The sequence below is a fragment of the Crocuta crocuta genome, unplaced genomic scaffold (genome assembly GCF_008692635.1).
Source record: "Crocuta crocuta isolate KB4526 unplaced genomic scaffold, BGI_CrCroc_1.0 scaffold168, whole genome shotgun sequence".
NCBI lineage: Eukaryota > Metazoa > Chordata > Mammalia > Carnivora > Hyaenidae > Crocuta > Crocuta crocuta.
Window position 1 is genome coordinate 5,116,891 of NW_027532591.1, and position 16,478 is coordinate 5,133,368.

At 37.3% G+C, this 16,478-nt stretch overlaps 1 protein-coding gene and 1 pseudogene across 6 annotated transcripts in view; one reads left to right on the forward strand and one right to left on the reverse strand.

Moving 5' to 3' along the window:
* Nucleotides 1-16,478, forward strand: part of ZYG11A (zyg-11 family member A, cell cycle regulator) — an 89,417-nt gene that overhangs the window by 18,853 nt on the left and 54,086 nt on the right. For 5 of the 6 annotated variants that reach the window (XR_013338950.1, XR_013338951.1, XR_013338953.1 and 2 more), the window contains exon 3: nucleotides 4,723-5,474. The exons of the other annotated variant lie outside the window; for it this stretch is intronic. Coding sequence is in view for 1 of the 5 variants with exons in the window: in XM_077779774.1 (XP_077635900.1) it covers nucleotides 4,723-5,474 (752 nt within the window). In the remaining 4 variants the exon portion in view is untranslated. The remainder of the gene's footprint in view (nucleotides 1-4,722; nucleotides 5,475-16,478) is intronic. 6 annotated transcript variants of the gene reach the window in all.
* LOC144244505 (U6 spliceosomal RNA) lies at nucleotides 6,125-6,224 on the reverse strand (annotated as a pseudogene).

Below are 16,478 nucleotides of genomic sequence, written 5' to 3' on the forward strand. Positions count from 1 at the left end.
CTTTGATCTCTGTAGTCCCTGTAAATTGAAAGTTAGAGGTAGAGGCTTGATCAGATTCAAGTTTGATGGTTTTGGTTGTGCCTTGTACTTCCGTAAGGGGGTTAATTAAGTCTGGTTGTCTGGTTGGTTTTGTGATTTTGGTGGTCAAAGATGGTAATTGCCTACATCCATTAAATCATCAGAATTCTTGTACCTTTGACTTTTATTATTAGTTACTCTTGTCCTTTCTGACTTTAGAGTATTTCACTTTTCTGTTTTTTTCTTTTATTCTTGGTTACTCTGCCATAGTTTCCTTAGGAACACTCTGTAGATCTGTAGGTAATTCTGTAATTTTGTAATTTTTTTGTTTGTTTTGGTTCGCTACCACTTAGTCTCTGATTCCCCAGAATTCTCAGCACAGTACTTTTATTTTAAGCTCCATAACCACATATCCAGGATGCTTCATGGGTATACTGTGTTTCTTCTCTGAGCTGCTCAGTCATAATAATTTTTTGGTTTTCTTCCTTCCCTAGGGGCTGCTGCTGACCCATTTCCTTATCCAGCTCCCCTTGAAAGACAGTACAAATTAAAGTTTAAGAGTTCTGGCTCTGGTGCCAGACTGTTTAGGTTTGTATACTGTCATGACTATTAGATATGTTTTCTTGGGCCATTTACTTAACTTTCCTATGCCTCAACTCATCTGTAAAACGTGGCTAATAATCATCCCTACCTCATTGGGTTTTATGAGGATTTGGAGAGTTAATATATCTAAAATGTTTAGAACATTCAGCGCCTGTTAATTGCTATTATGACTATTATTCTGCATTCTACTGACCTTAAATGTAGATGTTTTTGTTACTTTGTCCTTGCTCCTTCTCTTCTAAAATTCCCATTTCATCCATTCCCACAGTTTTAATTATTGTCGTTGAGCCAGTTAATTTCAAGTGCTTACCCTTCAGGTTTAAAATCTGTAGAATTTAGCACGCCGGCTGATCTTTTGGGGAATCCTGAAGGTCTAACCTATTCAGATCCATTTGGTTGTGGTGTAGAATTCTTTTTATACATTGTTGGATTCAGTTTGCTGATATTTTGTTAAGGATTATATTATACTGTCTACGGCCATACCACCCTGAACGCGCCCAATCTCGTCTGATCTTAGAAGCTAAGCAGGGTCGGCCTGGTTAGTACTTGGATGGGAGGATTATATTATACCATAATTCTTCCATAATTTCAGAGGATAGAAGCAGAGGACATACTTTCTAACTCATTCTTCAAGACCAGCATTACTCTAGGAGCAAAACGACACAGATGTTATAAAGGAAAACTACTGACAAATCTCGCATGAACACAGATGTAAAAATCCTCAGCTACTCAGATCTGTGTTAAGTTGGGCTGTGAGGGCTGGTTCTTATATCTCCCAACTCAGTTTTGGAAAATGGATATGCGTGGGGAAGTGGTGTGACCTTGGGTGGGGCAACTCTTTTCAGCTGATGTAGTCCCCATAGATGAGGGCTGTTAGCTGGTGGCACTCCCTACAGATCTAGTAGATCCTTTTGTTCCTAAAAAGGTGTCATATTGCAGCATCTACTACACTACCATTTTCCCCCATCTCTCTAAAATGACCATCAACCTATTTGTTCAGTGACATTTTTCATTTTTTCTCTCCTTGGTACTATTGAAACATTTTCTACCTTCAAATATATATCTCAGACATTGTTTTCCTCTTACCTCCTATCAAAGATACCTTTCTTTTTCCTCTCCTCTGACCTCATACGCACTCTCTTCACCTCCACTTTTGCCCCTTGGCAAGCTCTGCCACACAGCAAACAGTCCTCTTAAGCTTTAATCAGATCTGGACATTTCCTCTGTCACTGTGGAAAGGCTTTTCCTTGTACTTAGGATAAAAATGTCAGTTTCTTGCCCTGGTCTACAAGATTGACTCTTATTACCTCTGGCTCTAACCTGTCAGATGCTGATATCCCCTCATCAACTGTTCAGCCATACTGGTTTCCTCTTATTTCACGGAAAAGCCAACCTGTTTCCTATATCAGGACTTCAGCTTTTTCTTCCATCTAGAATGACAGCTACTACCTTCATCTTTCACATCCTTCAGGTCTCCGCTTAAACACCACTTCCTCAAACTCCTCAGAGAGAGAGGTTTCTTGTTTTCCTTCTTCATTTCCTTACTCTATCATGTTCTTGGTTGTTTCCTTTAAAATTATCACTTTGTTTATTTGTTTGTTTGTTTGTTTATAGTGAGCAAGTGTGAGCGGGGAAGGGACAGAGTTGGGGAGAGAGAATCCCAAGAATGCTTTGTACTATCAGCAGAGAGCCCAGTGTAATCTCAAGAAGTGTAAGACAATGATTAGAGCTGAGATCCAACAGTCAGATACTTAACCGACTGAGCCACCCAGGTGCCCATTACTACATTAAAAAAAATTTTTTTTAATTTAAATTTGAGTTATTTGGGGCACTTGGGTGGCTCAGTCGGTTAAGCGGCTGACTTCGGCTTAGGTCATGATCTCATTCATAGTTCAGGAGTTGGAGCCCCGTGTCAGGCTTTGTGCTGACAGCCTGGAGCCTGCTTCAGATTCTTTGTTTCCCTCTCTCTCCCCTTCCCTGTTCATGCTCTGTCTCTCTGTCTTTCAAAGAAAAAAAAAAAGTTTAAAAAAGTAAAAAAATTTGAATTTGAGATATTTAAAATATACAGTGGAATATTAGTTTCAGATATACAAGATAGTGATTAAACACTTACTTAAAACACCCAGTGCTCATCACAAGTGTACTCCTTTATCCTCAGCATCTGTTTTAACCCATCTTCCCGCCCACCTCCCCTCTGGTAATAATCATCAGTCTGTTCTTTGTAGTAAGAGTCTGTTTCTTGGTTTGTTCTTCTCTCTCCCTTTTTTCCCCCTTGGTTTGTTTTGTTTCTTAAATTCCACATAGGAGTAAAATCATATGGTATTTGTCTTTCTGTGACTTATTTCCATTAGCATAATACCCTTTAGGTTCATCCATGTTGCTGCAGATGGCAAGATTTCATTCTTCTTTATGGCTGAATAGTATTTCATTGTGTGTTATATATACGCATACCACATCTTCTTTTCTCCCTCCCCCCATCATTTTGATAGACACTTAGGCTGTTTCCATAATTTTGCTATTATATGTAATGCTTCTTTAAACATCCCTTTGAATTAGTATTTTTGTATTCTTTGGATAAATGCCAAGTAGTGTTATTATTTGATTGTTGGATAGTTCTATTTTTAATTCATTCAATACATTTTAAAAAAATGTTTATTTTTTGAGAGAGAATGAGGAAGTGAGTGAGGAGGGGCAGAGAGAGAGGGCGGACAAAGGATCCAAAGTGGGCTCCATGCTGACAGCAGTAAGCCTGATGAGATCACGACCTGAACTAAAATTGGAAGCTTAAGCAGTTGAGCCACCCAGGCACTCTTCACTTACTACATTTTTTTTTTTTTTTAACTTACTGAACCACCCAGGCACCCCCATTTACTACATTTTTAAAAAATGTTTTATTTATTTATTTATTTATTTATTTTCAGAGAGAGAGAGAGAAAGAGCGTGCACATGTGAGCAGGGGAAGGTCAGAGAGAAAGGGAGACCCAGAATCTGAAGCAGGCTCCAGGCTCTGAGCTGTCAGCAGAGCCTGATGCGGGGCTCAAGCTCATGAACCACGAGATGATGATCTGATCTGAAGTTGGGCACTTAACCAACTGAGCCACCCAGGCTTCCCAATGACCATTCATTTTTCTGCTTCAAAATGGAATTTTTCCTTATTGTCCATAGGATAAAAAAAAGTCTGTGTTTCATAACTTTGTCTACAGATCCCATCTGCCTTTTACCTTCCTTTCCACTTTTCTTTCTAGCTGTCCTTCCCTTTTATGCCACTGTATTCCATTAATGCTAATCTGTTTAGGGTCTTTACAAGTATTCTGCTGGTCTATGCCTCCTTGCCTTTGATATGTTCTTCCATCCCCTCCACCCCACCCCCAAATTGGTATTTATTTAGTCTTCAGAACTTTTCCCAAAGTTAATCTCCTCTGTACTAATTTAATACCTGGTATAACTTACTACTGCATGTAATACATTATTATAATCATTTATTTACCTGATGTGCCTTCCTAGACTGAATTTCTTGTGGTTACAGGTATCTAACTACCTTGTGTGACCATTACTTAACATAGGATCTTGTACACAGAAGATGCTCGGTAAATCTTTTCTAAATAAAATCTAGTACTACCCATTCATTTTATAGATGAGGAAAATGAGGCCCAGAGCGGTAAGTGACTTGTTAAAGGCTATCTGTTAATTTAGTTAAAAGTAATAATTGATAGTGTTATTTGCATATTATATATCCTGTACTTATTTACCTATTTCATTGTTTTTTTGTTTTTTTGTGAGCAAGGTTACTGTGGCTAAAACTGGGCTCTGAGTTGGATGGGTTTTGATTCCTGATTCTGCTACATATTTTGACTTTGAGCAAGTCACTTAACATCTTTAAGCTCTAGTATCTTCACTTATAAGATACTAATTAATAGTATTATGGTATTATAAAGAATAAATGAGGTAATCTGAGTAAAGGTTAGAACAATGCTTGGCACAGAGTAAGCAGTAAATATAGTCATTATTATTAGAATCTTTCACTGTTCACTGACCACAGTGTCTCCTGGAAAAGGCATGATATTTAGTTGTTATTACAGGCTGGTTCTGGTTTTCTTATAGGCAAGTTGACTGATAGAACAGCAAGCATTTTCCAAGGCAACCAAATGAAACTGAAGCTGGTCAATATTCAAAAAGCTAAAATCTCGACAGCTGCGTTCACAAAAGCCTTCTGCCATCACAAAGTCATTGAGCTGGATGCTACTGCAGTGCACACTGACCTCCCAATTCCAGACATCCTAAGTGGACTCTGCAGCAATAGCTGGATCCAGCAAAACCTTCGGTGTCTCCTGTTGGATTCGACAAGCATCCCTCAGGATTCAAGATTACTGTTCTTTGGTCAGCTTACCGGTCTTCGCGTTTTAAGTGTTTTCAATGTTTGTTTTCATAGTGAAGACCTGGCTAATGTTTCTCAGTTACCAAAACTGGAAAGCTTGGATATCTCCAATACTATGGTCACTAACATCTCTGCACTCCTTACCTGTAAGGATCGACTCAAGTCTCTCACAATGCACTATCTGAAGTGTCTGACCATGACCAAACCACAGATTCTTGCAGTTATTAGAGAACTTAAATGTCTGCTTCACCTTGATATTTCTGATCACAGGCAACTGAAATCAGATCTAGCTTTTCATTTGCTGCAGCAAAAGGATATTCTGCCTAATATTGTGTCACTGGATATATCGGGGGGCAGTTGCATCACTGATGGAGCTGTAGAACTGTTTATACGGCAGCGGCCTGCAATGCAGTTTGTGGGACTGTTGGCTACAGATGCTGGTTATTCTGACTTCTTTACTGCAAAGCAAGGCTTGAGGGTTGGTTCTTTTGTTTTGTTTTGTTTTTTGTTTTTTTTTAATCTGAAATAAGTTTGTTTTCATTTGTTCAGAACGTTATCAGGCTTTTGTATATCAGAATCTGTGCTAGGTATTAGGATTACAAAGACAGATAAAAAATCCTTAAGGAGCTTAACAATAATTATTGTGTAGGTAGTATGTAGTAGGTTGTGGAATTATAATCTAAAGCAGGATATGGTCCTGGCGTGCAGGTCTTCTAGTCTAGTTTGGTATAAATATAGCTATTTATACATTCCTGCCTATATGCCAGATGCCACGTTGTGCATGTTGTTTTCCTCTTTCATCCTCCCATTTTATAAGTGAGGAAATGGAAGCTCAAGTTAAGCTTCTTAGCCATAATCATGTAACAGACTATTAAATGGTAGAGCTAGGACTTCTATCCAAGTCTTTGTGACTCTAAAACTTGCTCTGTTCACCTCTCTTAACGTTTAATTATAATTAGTAAGGCAGCGATCAACATTTTTGCCAAATGTATGAGAGAAAACAATTTTGAAAAGAGTCTTAAGAAAAAAGTTTGGAACATTGCCAGAGCAAGTTTATAGCCAATCATGGTGCTGATTTTTTTTGTTGTTGTTTTATTTTATTTTTTTTTTGTTGTTGTTGTTGTTGTTTTAAATATGGAACTCTACGAATTTGCAGGTTATCCTTGTCAGGACCATGCTAATCTCTGTATTGTTTCAGTTTTAGTTTTAGCTTATTGCTGAAGCAAGCATTTATGGTGCTGTTTTTAAAACAACACACATTGGGGCGCCTGGGGTCAGCTCAGATCATGATCTCACAGCTTGGGCGTTCGAGCCCTGCATCGGGGCTGTGCTGACAGCTCGGAGCCTGCAGCCTACTTTGGATTCTGTGTCTCCCTCTCTGCCCCTCCTTTGCTCATACTGTTTCTCTCTCTCTCTCAAAAATAAATAAACATTAAAAAAGATAAAGCAACACAAATTTAAGTATTTATGTTCCAGAGTATTTCATGGATTTATTTATATTTTGAGAGGGAGTGCAGGAGGGGCAGAGGGAGAGAGAGAATCCCAAGCAGGCTCCACACTGCCAGCGTGGAGCCTGACATGAGGCCCAAACCCATTAACTGCGAGATCATGACCTGAGCTGAAATCAGAAGTCCCAATGCTTAACTAACTGAGCCACTCGGTGCCCCTAGAATATATATTTTTTAAAACCGTGGTTTTCTACCTTGATTGTACTTTGTAATCACTTTGGAAGCTTTGAACTATACTGGTGCCTGTATCCTATCTCCCATAGATTCTGATTTAATTGATTTGGGACTTGGCATGAGCATTAAAATTTTGAAAGCTCCCAGGTAACTCTAATGTGCAGCCAAGGTTCAGAACCACTGCTTTGAAATGCTTTATATTTATACCATATGTAATTCTTTCTAGGGTGAGAGAGAGTAAGATGATTTGCAGTCCTTAGTTGTTTTCATTCATCTATATCTACCTGTCTATCTTATCTATCTATCTATCTATCTATCTATCTATCTATCTATCTATCTATCTATCTATCTATCTATGTTGGTACTACACCCAATATGGGGTTGAACTCACAGCTGGGAGACTAAGGGATGCATGCTCCACTGACTGAACCAGCCAGGCATCCCTGTTTTTTCCCCACATTTTTATTCTTTTTTTTCTTAAATAAAAGGTCTCTCACATATTTATTACTAAACCAGCCTACTCGTGCAGAAGCATAGTGACAGACGAAAATCACTTCCTGATAAAACATGTCTGTTGTTCAGGTAGTAGTGATGCTTACAGAATTATAGGATATGAACACATTACCTTCATGCAACATAAATATGTGTGTCATCTCACATGCAATCCATTGTAGACCCAGCTTGGTTCCTCTCTGATGTCTCCTCTTAGAGCTATACCTGATTTTATTACCAGTTTTCTTGTAAATTGACTAGGGAATGGAGCGCTTCTGCTTTTGTTTCTTGGCCAGGAATTATTGGGTTCTGAAAGTCTTTTTAAAAAAATTTTTTTAACGTTTGTTTATTTTTGAGACAGAGACAGAGCACAAGCTGGGGAGGGGCCGAGAGAGAGGAAGACACAGAATCTGAAACAGGTTCCAGGCTCTGAGCTATCAGCACAGATCCTGGTGCGGGGCTTGGACCCATGGACCGCAAGATCATGACCTGAGCCGAAGTCAGATGCCTAACCGACTGAGCCACCCAGGTGCCCCGATTCTGAGTCTTGTAAGAAGACATGGAGAGGGATAGGTGCACACCCCATGATGGCAGAGGAAAGGAGAGAGCTGTTTTCACATTTTTATTCTTTTAATTTGAAAATAGCCATTGTATTTTGAAGCCTTTTTAAAATAATTTTTTTAAGATTTATTTATTTTTGAGAGACAGAGTGTGAATGAGGGAGGGGCAGAGAGAGAGGGAGACACAGAACCTGAAGCAGGCTCCAGCCTCTGAGGTATCAGCCCAGAGCTGGACATGGGACTCGAACTCATAACGAGATCATGACCCCTGAACTGAAGTCGGGCACTTAACTGACTGAGCCACCCAGGGGCCCTTGAAGTCTTTTTAATTTTCTGGCATGCCTAATGAAGGTGGAAGCCATCAGTTACATCATTAGAGTAGAAATAGAGATAATAATGTCAACTTTTAGGTTAGGTACGTAGAGAATTGTTTACCGGGAATGTATACTTAGGCCTGTTTCAGATTAATAGCAGTTGGTGTCACAATCATCAAAAGACCACAGCTATCGGGGGAGAATTTTTTTTAGTACATAAACTCTTGGTATATGCAGTAATACGGGAGAAATGCTGGAATATTCTGCAGAGGGATAATGAGTGTAGTTAAGATACTATCAAAGTGGGTACACCAAAAGGAAATGGGGAGCTGTGTTTCAGTATACACAGCTTATCTGGTATACATGTAAGTTTAGTTTATTTTGAAAATTTTAAATTCTGCATTATATACAGTGTTAGATACTTTGGGATGGAGAGGAGAAACTATGATCTTCCCAGTACTAAGAAACGCTGAAGATCTTAAGCCAGCCTTATGTGGAGTGGAGTGTAAGGTATGGCAAATTTAAAATTTTAATGATTCAGAAAAACTTTTATTTAATGGAAATATTGTTTTAGATCAGATGCAAAGTATACTAAGTATCTTTGTTATTTAGGTTGATCAAATATTTGCTTGCATTAACATGAATAAAATCAAATGTAAGCAAAGACCTTCAAACACAACAAATATGTTATTTATTGCCCCCCAAATTAGAATGGGAAACATGTACTTAACTCCTTTAAAATGGGCAGAAAGCAGGGGCACTTGGCTGGCTCAGTCCATAGAGCATACAACTCTTGATCTTCAGGTCACGAGTTCAAGCCCCATGACCCTCCCCTGTTCACATTGTGTGTGTCTCTCTCTCAGAAATAAATAAAAACATTTTAAAAAATTAAAAAAAAAAACTTTAAATGATTTTAGAATATATCCATTGTTTTAGATTGTTTTTTTAAACAATTATTTAATGTATATTTATTTTTATTTTGAGAGAGAGACAGCATGCGTGAGCAGGAGAGGAGCAGAAAGAGGGAGACACAGAATCTAAAGCAGGCTCCAGCCTCTGAGCTGTCAGCACAGAGTCTGATGCGGGGCACAAACCCACGAACAGTGAGATCAGACCTGAACTGAAGTTGGACGCTTAGCTGACTGAGCCACCCAGGTGCCCCTGTTTTAGATTCTTAATGTGGAAGAGTTCCTTAGTCCTTCCTGTCCTTTGTGACATTGATATTTTTGAAGAATACAGATTAGCTTTGTTTTGTTGACTTTTTGAAAGAATGTTCCTCATTTTGGATTTGTCTAATGTTTCCTTATAATTAGATTCTTCATCTTTGGCCAGAATTCCACGTGAGTTATGTTGTATCAGTCTCAAAGACTACAATCCTGAAGCACACAGTGCCCCTCATGAGTCCTGTTACTTTTCATCATACAGAGAATTGTCCAGATATTATACAAAATATCCTCTATAGATAAAATACTATCTATGTAGTATTGTATTGTCTCTACACTACATGGATGGTATTTTTTTCTCTTGCAACCAATAAGTGATATATAATATACTTGAAGACTATGAAAGTATCTTGATCCTCATCAATCTTTCTAATCTAGATTTAGCATCCATTGATGATTCTTACTTGAATCAGTCTTTACTGGAATGGTTGCAAAGTGATGATTTTCCAGTCTAGCCCTCAGTTGTACTTTTAGCAATAGGCTTCTCCACCTGTCTAGCCTAATCTCAATATGAACTCATTGATTCTTGTTGTTTTCAGTGCTTTACAATTCAGTACTCTCCTTAATTATTTTGATGCCCAGTTTGTTACAGATTGGCCAGTGGGTGGCTCCTGTTATTTTTACACATCCCCATTATTATAATTGTTGTTATTATTTTAAGATTTCTATTTCATTTTTTTAAATGTTATTATTTTGAAAGAGTGTGAGCAGAGGAGGGGGCGGGAGGTGGAGGATCTGAAGCAGGCTCTACACAGACAGCAGTGAACCAGATGCAGGGCTCAAACTCACAAACTGTGGGATCATGACCTGAGCCCAAGTTGGACACTCAACCAACTAAGCCATCCAAGCTCCCCTTTGTTGTTGTTTTGATCACTTCCTCACTTTCTGGCACATTAAGATGTTTTAGGCTCCATGTACTTTCATGGACCTAGCCTTTCTGGCATTTCTACTAGGAGCCCTGATTCCTTTTATTAAGCCAATATCTGAATACTAGGTATGTTCATAGTTGTTGGGGTATCTTTGTTGTTATCGTTGTTTAATGTTTATTTATTTTGAGAGAGAGAGAGAGAGAGAATGTGAGGAGGGGAGGAGCAGAGATAGAGGGAGAAAGAAAAAGAATCTCAAGCAGGCTCCATGCTGCCAGTACAGAGCTGTGTGTGGGGCTTGAACTCAAGAACCATGAGATCATGACCTGAGCTGAAATGAAGAGGTAGACACTTAATCAACTGAGCCACCAAGGTGCTCCTGGGTATCCTTGATTTTAAGTCCTTTTGGCAAACAGGGTTAAGGAGATCTATGAAATTAATTTCAAAGTAATACTTCCAGATGTCCATCCTCACACCATTCTCCTTTGCCTTTCTATATTCTTTTCTTGCATCTCCTCTTTTCCACAGGGAGAACCTTGGTTCTCAAAAAGCACTGACACATTTGCTTAATCCTGCAGTACACATAAAAGAGTTTTTAAAATCGGTATACCTATACTACAGTGAAACAGAAACCTGCTAAAAAGAATTGAAGATTTGTTTGCAGTTCTTTCCTCCTCCCCCAGACTGAGGGTATAATCAAGGTACTAAGCAGATGTATTTAGGTTCCCTTATTTCCTCTTACACAGTAGGTAGTAGATACTTTGTATTTATTACTTAACAATAGGTCTTGAAAATCACCCCATGTCAGTTCATATTTCCATTCTTTCTTTTAAACTTTTTTTTTTTAAGTAATCTTTATCCCCAATTTTGGGCTCAAACTCAGGACCCTGCGATCAAAAGTCACTTGCTCTACTGACTGAGCCAGCCAAGCACCCCCATATTTCCATCTTTTAAGTGTTTTGGATGACAAAATACATATAACATAAAATTTACCATCTTAGCCATACTTAAATGTGGTATTAAATACCTTCATAATACTGTGCAACTATCACTACCATCCATTTCCATAGCTCTTTTCATCTTGAAAAACTGAAACTATATACCCATTAAACACTAGCTCCTCATTCCTCCCTCTCTCTAGACCCTGGTAAACCACAATTCTACTTTCTGTCTCTAGGATTTTCACTAGGTACGTAAGTGGAATCATAGAGTATTTTTGTGATTGGCTTATTTCACTTAGCATAAGTGTCCACAAGGTTCATGCATGTTGTAACATATTGCAGAATTTCTTTCCTTTTTAAGGTTGAATAATAACGCGTTATGTATATACTACATTTTGCTTATCCATTTATTGTCGATGGACCCTTGGGTTACTTGTATGTTACCTCCAGCTATTATGAATAGTGCTGCTGTCAATAAGGGTATTCAGATATCTTTTTGAGACCCTGCTTTCAATTCTTTTGGTATAGACCCAGAGGTGGAATTGGTGGATTATGTGGTAATTCTGTTTTTAATTTGTTGAGGAACTGTCACAACTGTTTTCCAAAGCAGCTGTACAATTTTATATTCCCACAGTGCATAAACATTCCATTTTCTCCACATTCTAGTCAACACTTACTATTTTCTGTTTTTGCTTTTGAACAGTAATAATCCTAGTGGGTGTGATGTTGTATCTCTTTGAAGTTTTTTAAAAATTTTTTTTGTTCTTTTCCTTTTTCTTTTTCTTTTTCTTTTTCTTTTTGCTATAGAGAGACACAGAGCATGAGCAGGGGAGGGGCAGAGAGAGGGAGATAACGAGTCCAAAACAGACTCTAGGCTCCAAGCTGTCGGCACAGAGCCCAATGCAGGACTTGAACCCACAAACCATGAGATCATGACTTGAGCTGAAGTCAGATGCTTAACCGACTGAGTCACCCAGGCGCCCCTCTTTGAGGTTTTTTGAGTTGCATTTCCCTACTGATGAGTGATTATTAAGCATGTTTTTATGAGCTTATTGGCCATTTGTTTGTTTTCTTTGGAAAAAGGTCTGTTCAAGTTCTTACCCCATTTTTGAGAGGGTTTGCTTGTTTTTTATTGTTAGAAGTTCTATCTATATTGTGAATATTAATCCCTTACCAGATATATGATTTGCTGATATTTTCTCTCTGTGTTTTGCTTTTTACTATTGATATTATCTCTTGGTGCACAAAATTAAAAACAAAATTTAAGTCCAATATATACATATCTTTATATTTTTTTTTAGTTTCCTGTCTTTGGTATCCTACCCAATAAATCATTGCCAAATCCATTGCCATGAAGCTTTTGCCCTATGTATCATTTTAAGAGTTTCATAGTTTTAGGTCTTACAGTTAGGTCTTTGATCCATTTTGAGCTAATTTTTTACCAACTTTAGTCTTTTGCATGTGTATATCCAGTTTGCTCAGTATAATTTCTTGAAAAGATTGTGTTTTCCTTGTTAAATGGTCATGGCACCTTTGTAAAAATCATTTGACCATATATACAAAGGATTATTTTGGGAGTTTCTATTCTATTCCATTGGTTTATATGTCTATGCCTTTAATTTTTTTTAAGCAGCATTTTATAGTTTTCACTGTATAAGTCTTTTACCTCCTGGGTTAATTCCTAAGTACTTTATCATATTATTGTAAATGAGATTATTTTCATAATTTCTTTTGTAGATTGCTCACTGTTAACATAGAAATGTAGCTGATTTTTGCTTGTTGACTTTGTGTCCTGCAACTCTTTTTACTTCCTTTATTAGTGCTACTGGATTTTTTTTTTGGTGTGTGGAATCTTTAAGGGTTTTCTGCATAAAAGTTCATATTACCTTCCAACAAAGATAATTTTACTTTTCCTTTGCATTTTGTATGTCTTTTATTTCATTTTCTTGCCTAATTACTCTAGCTAGGACTTCTAATACTATGTTCAGTGGAAGTCATGAAAGTGGGTATCTTTGTCTGTTCTTGATCTTAGAATAAAAACTTCAGTCTTCCACCATTGGGTATGATGTTCACTGCAGTTTTTTAATACATGGCTTTTATTAAGTTAAAGTAATTTATTTTGAATTCCACTTTGTTGAGTGTTTTGCCATAAAAGGGTGGTATCAAGTGCTTTTTCTACATTAATTGAAATAATTATGTTTTTTCTTCATTCTGTTAGTGTGTATTATACTAATCAGTTTCCATATGTTAAGCCATCCTTGCATTCCAGGAATATATCTTACTTGGCCATGGTATATAACCCATTTAATATGCTGCTGTATTTAGTTTGCTTATATTTTGTTGAGTTTTGAATCACTGTTCTTAAAGTGTATTTATCTTTCGTTTTCTTGTAGTATCTTTATCTGATTTTGGTATCAGGGTAATGCTGGCCTCATAGAACAACTTAGGAAGTGTTTTTCTTCAATTTTTAAACTTAGAGAAGAATAGGTATTCTTCTTAAATGTTTGGTAGAATTTATTTGCAAAACCATTAGATCTAGGGGTTTTCTATGTCAGGAGATATTTAATTACTGATCTTAGGTCCTAACTAAGTTACAGGTCTCTTAAAATTTGTATTTCTTCAGGATTTAGTCTTGTTAAGTGTTGTGTTTCTTGAAATTTGCCCATTTCTTATAGGTTATTCAATTTGTTGGTAATTGGTAGGAATGTCCCCACATGCATTTCAGATTTTAGTATTTTGAGTTCTCTTTTTTTCTTTATCTGGTAGCTAGTGGTTTGTTAATTTTATTTGTTCAAAGAACCAACTTTTGGTTCTACCAAACTATTCTATTTGTCTATTCTATATTTCATTGATTTCTGCTATAATCCTTATTAGTTCCTCATTCTGCTAGCCTTGGGTTTAATTTGTTCCTTACGTTGAGATAAGTTGTTGGTTGACATGAGATTTTTCATGCTTTTTTTTTCTTTGTTGGTTGACATGAGCTTTCTCATGCTTTTTTTCTTCTCTTGTTTTTCTAAAGTTTATTTATTTTGAAAGAGAGAGAGAAAGGGAAAGAGGAGAGAGAGAATAGGTCCAAGCAGGAGAGAGACAGAATACCAAGCCGACTCTGCGTGATGCAGGGCTCAATCTCATGAACCACAAGATCATGGTCTGAACCAAAATCAAGTCAGACACTTAACCGACTGAGTCACCCAGGTGCCTCCTCTTGTTTTCTTCCTCCCTGCCTCCCTCCTTTCCTCCCTTATTTATTTATTTATTTATTTATTTATTTAATGTTTTATTTATTTCTAAGAGAGAGAGACAGCGTNGTCCTTTCAGCTTTAGTATGCTGTGTTTTTTGTTTTTGGTTGTCTTAAATATTTTTAATTTCCCTGTGATTTATTTGAATCATTGGTTGTTTAAGAGTATGTTATCTAATTTCCATAAATTTACACATTTCCAGTTTTGCTTCTATAATTTCTAAATTCATCTTGTCAAAAAAGACCATTTGTATGACACTTATTTTTATTTTTTAATTAATTTTTAAAAATTTATATCCAAGTTAGCATATAGTACAACAATGATTTCGAGAATAGATTCCTTAATGCACCTTACCCATTTAGTCTATCCCCCTCCCACAACCCCTCCAGTAACCCTCTGATTGTTCTCCATATTTAAGAGTCTTATGTTTTTATCCCCCTCTCTGTTTTTATATTTGCTTCCCTTCCTTTAATGTTCATCTGTTTTGTATCTTAAAGTCCTTGTATGAGTGAAGTCATATGATATTTGTCTTTCTCTGACTAATTTCACTTAGCATGATACACTCTAGTTGCATCCACGTAGTTGCAAATGGCAAGATTTCATTCTTTTTGAGTAATACTCCGTTGTGTGTGTGTATAATATACACCGCATCTTTATTCGTTCGTCGATGGACATTTGGGCTCTTTCCATACTTTGGCTACTGTTGATAGTGCTGCTATAAACACTGGGATGCATGTGCCCCTTTGAAACAGCATTGTCTGTATCCCTTGGATAAATACATAGTAATGCAATTGCTGGGTCATAGGTAGTTCTGTTTCTAATTTTTTGAGAAATCTCCATACTGTTTTCCAGAGTTGATACTTATTTTGTAATCTATAGAGCCCAAATTTGTGCTCTGACACATGGTCTATCCTTGAAACGTCCCATGTGCACCTGAAAGGCTGTGGATGCTGGTATTGTTGGGTAGAGTGTTTTGCATATGTCTGTTAGATCTAGTTGGTTTATTGTGTTAAGTCCTTTGTTTCCTTCTGTATGGTTGTTCTGTCCATTATGGAGTTGGTTTTTGAAGTCTCCATTATTTTAGAAATGTCTATTTCTCCCTTTAATTCTATCAGTTTTGTGTCCTGTTTTTTTTGTTTTGTTTTTTGAGAGAGAGAGCACAAGCTAGCAGAGGGGAAGGGCAGAAGAAGTAGCAGGCTCCATTCTCAGCGCAGAGCCTGATGCAAAGCTCAGTATCACCACCATGAGATCATGACCTGAGCTGAAATCAGGGGTTGGACACTTAACTGACTAAGCCATCCAGGTGCCCCTTTGTGTCATATGTTTTGATAGTCTGTAATTAGATACATAAATGTTTATACTTATATCTTCTTGCTGTATAACTTTTACTAATATATATTGTCTTGCTTTGTCTCTTGTAACCTCTTCTGATTTTAAAGTCTATTTTGTCTGACAGTAGTATAGTCACCCCTGCTGTCTTTTGGTTATATTTGCATGGAATATCTTTTTCCACCCTTTCATTTTCCTTCTAGTTATGTCTTTGGATCTGAAATGAGTCTCTTGTATATAGTGTATAGTTGGAACACATTTTTTTTAAAAATTTATTCTTCCAGTCTTTGTCATTTGATTGTAGCATTTAATCCATCTACATTTAAAGTAATTCGTGATTAGAAGGGACTTTATCATTTTGCTCTTTGGTTTCTATATGTTTTGTAGCTTTTTTTCCTTCATTTCCTGCATTACTATTTTCTTTTTTGTTCAGCTGATTTTTTATAATGAATTTTTAAAATTTTTAATGAATTATTTCTGAGAGAGAGAGAGAGAGCAGAGCGTGAGCAGGGGAGGGTCAGAGAGAGAGGGAGACACAGAATTTGAAACAGCCTCCAGGCTCTGAGCTGGCTGTCAGCACAGAGCCCGACACAGGTCTCAAACCCACAAACTGCGAGATTGTGACCTGAGCCAAAGTCGGACGCTTAACTGACTGAGCCACCCAGGCGCCCCATGTTTTGCTTTGTTTTTTGAGTAATCTCTGCACCCAACATGGGGCTTGAACTCATGACCCTGAGATCAAGAGTTGCATGCTTTACCATCTAAGCCAGCCAGGTGCTCCTACAAACCAGTTTTAATATATCACTAGTTTTTTAAATTGCCCATGTATTTACCT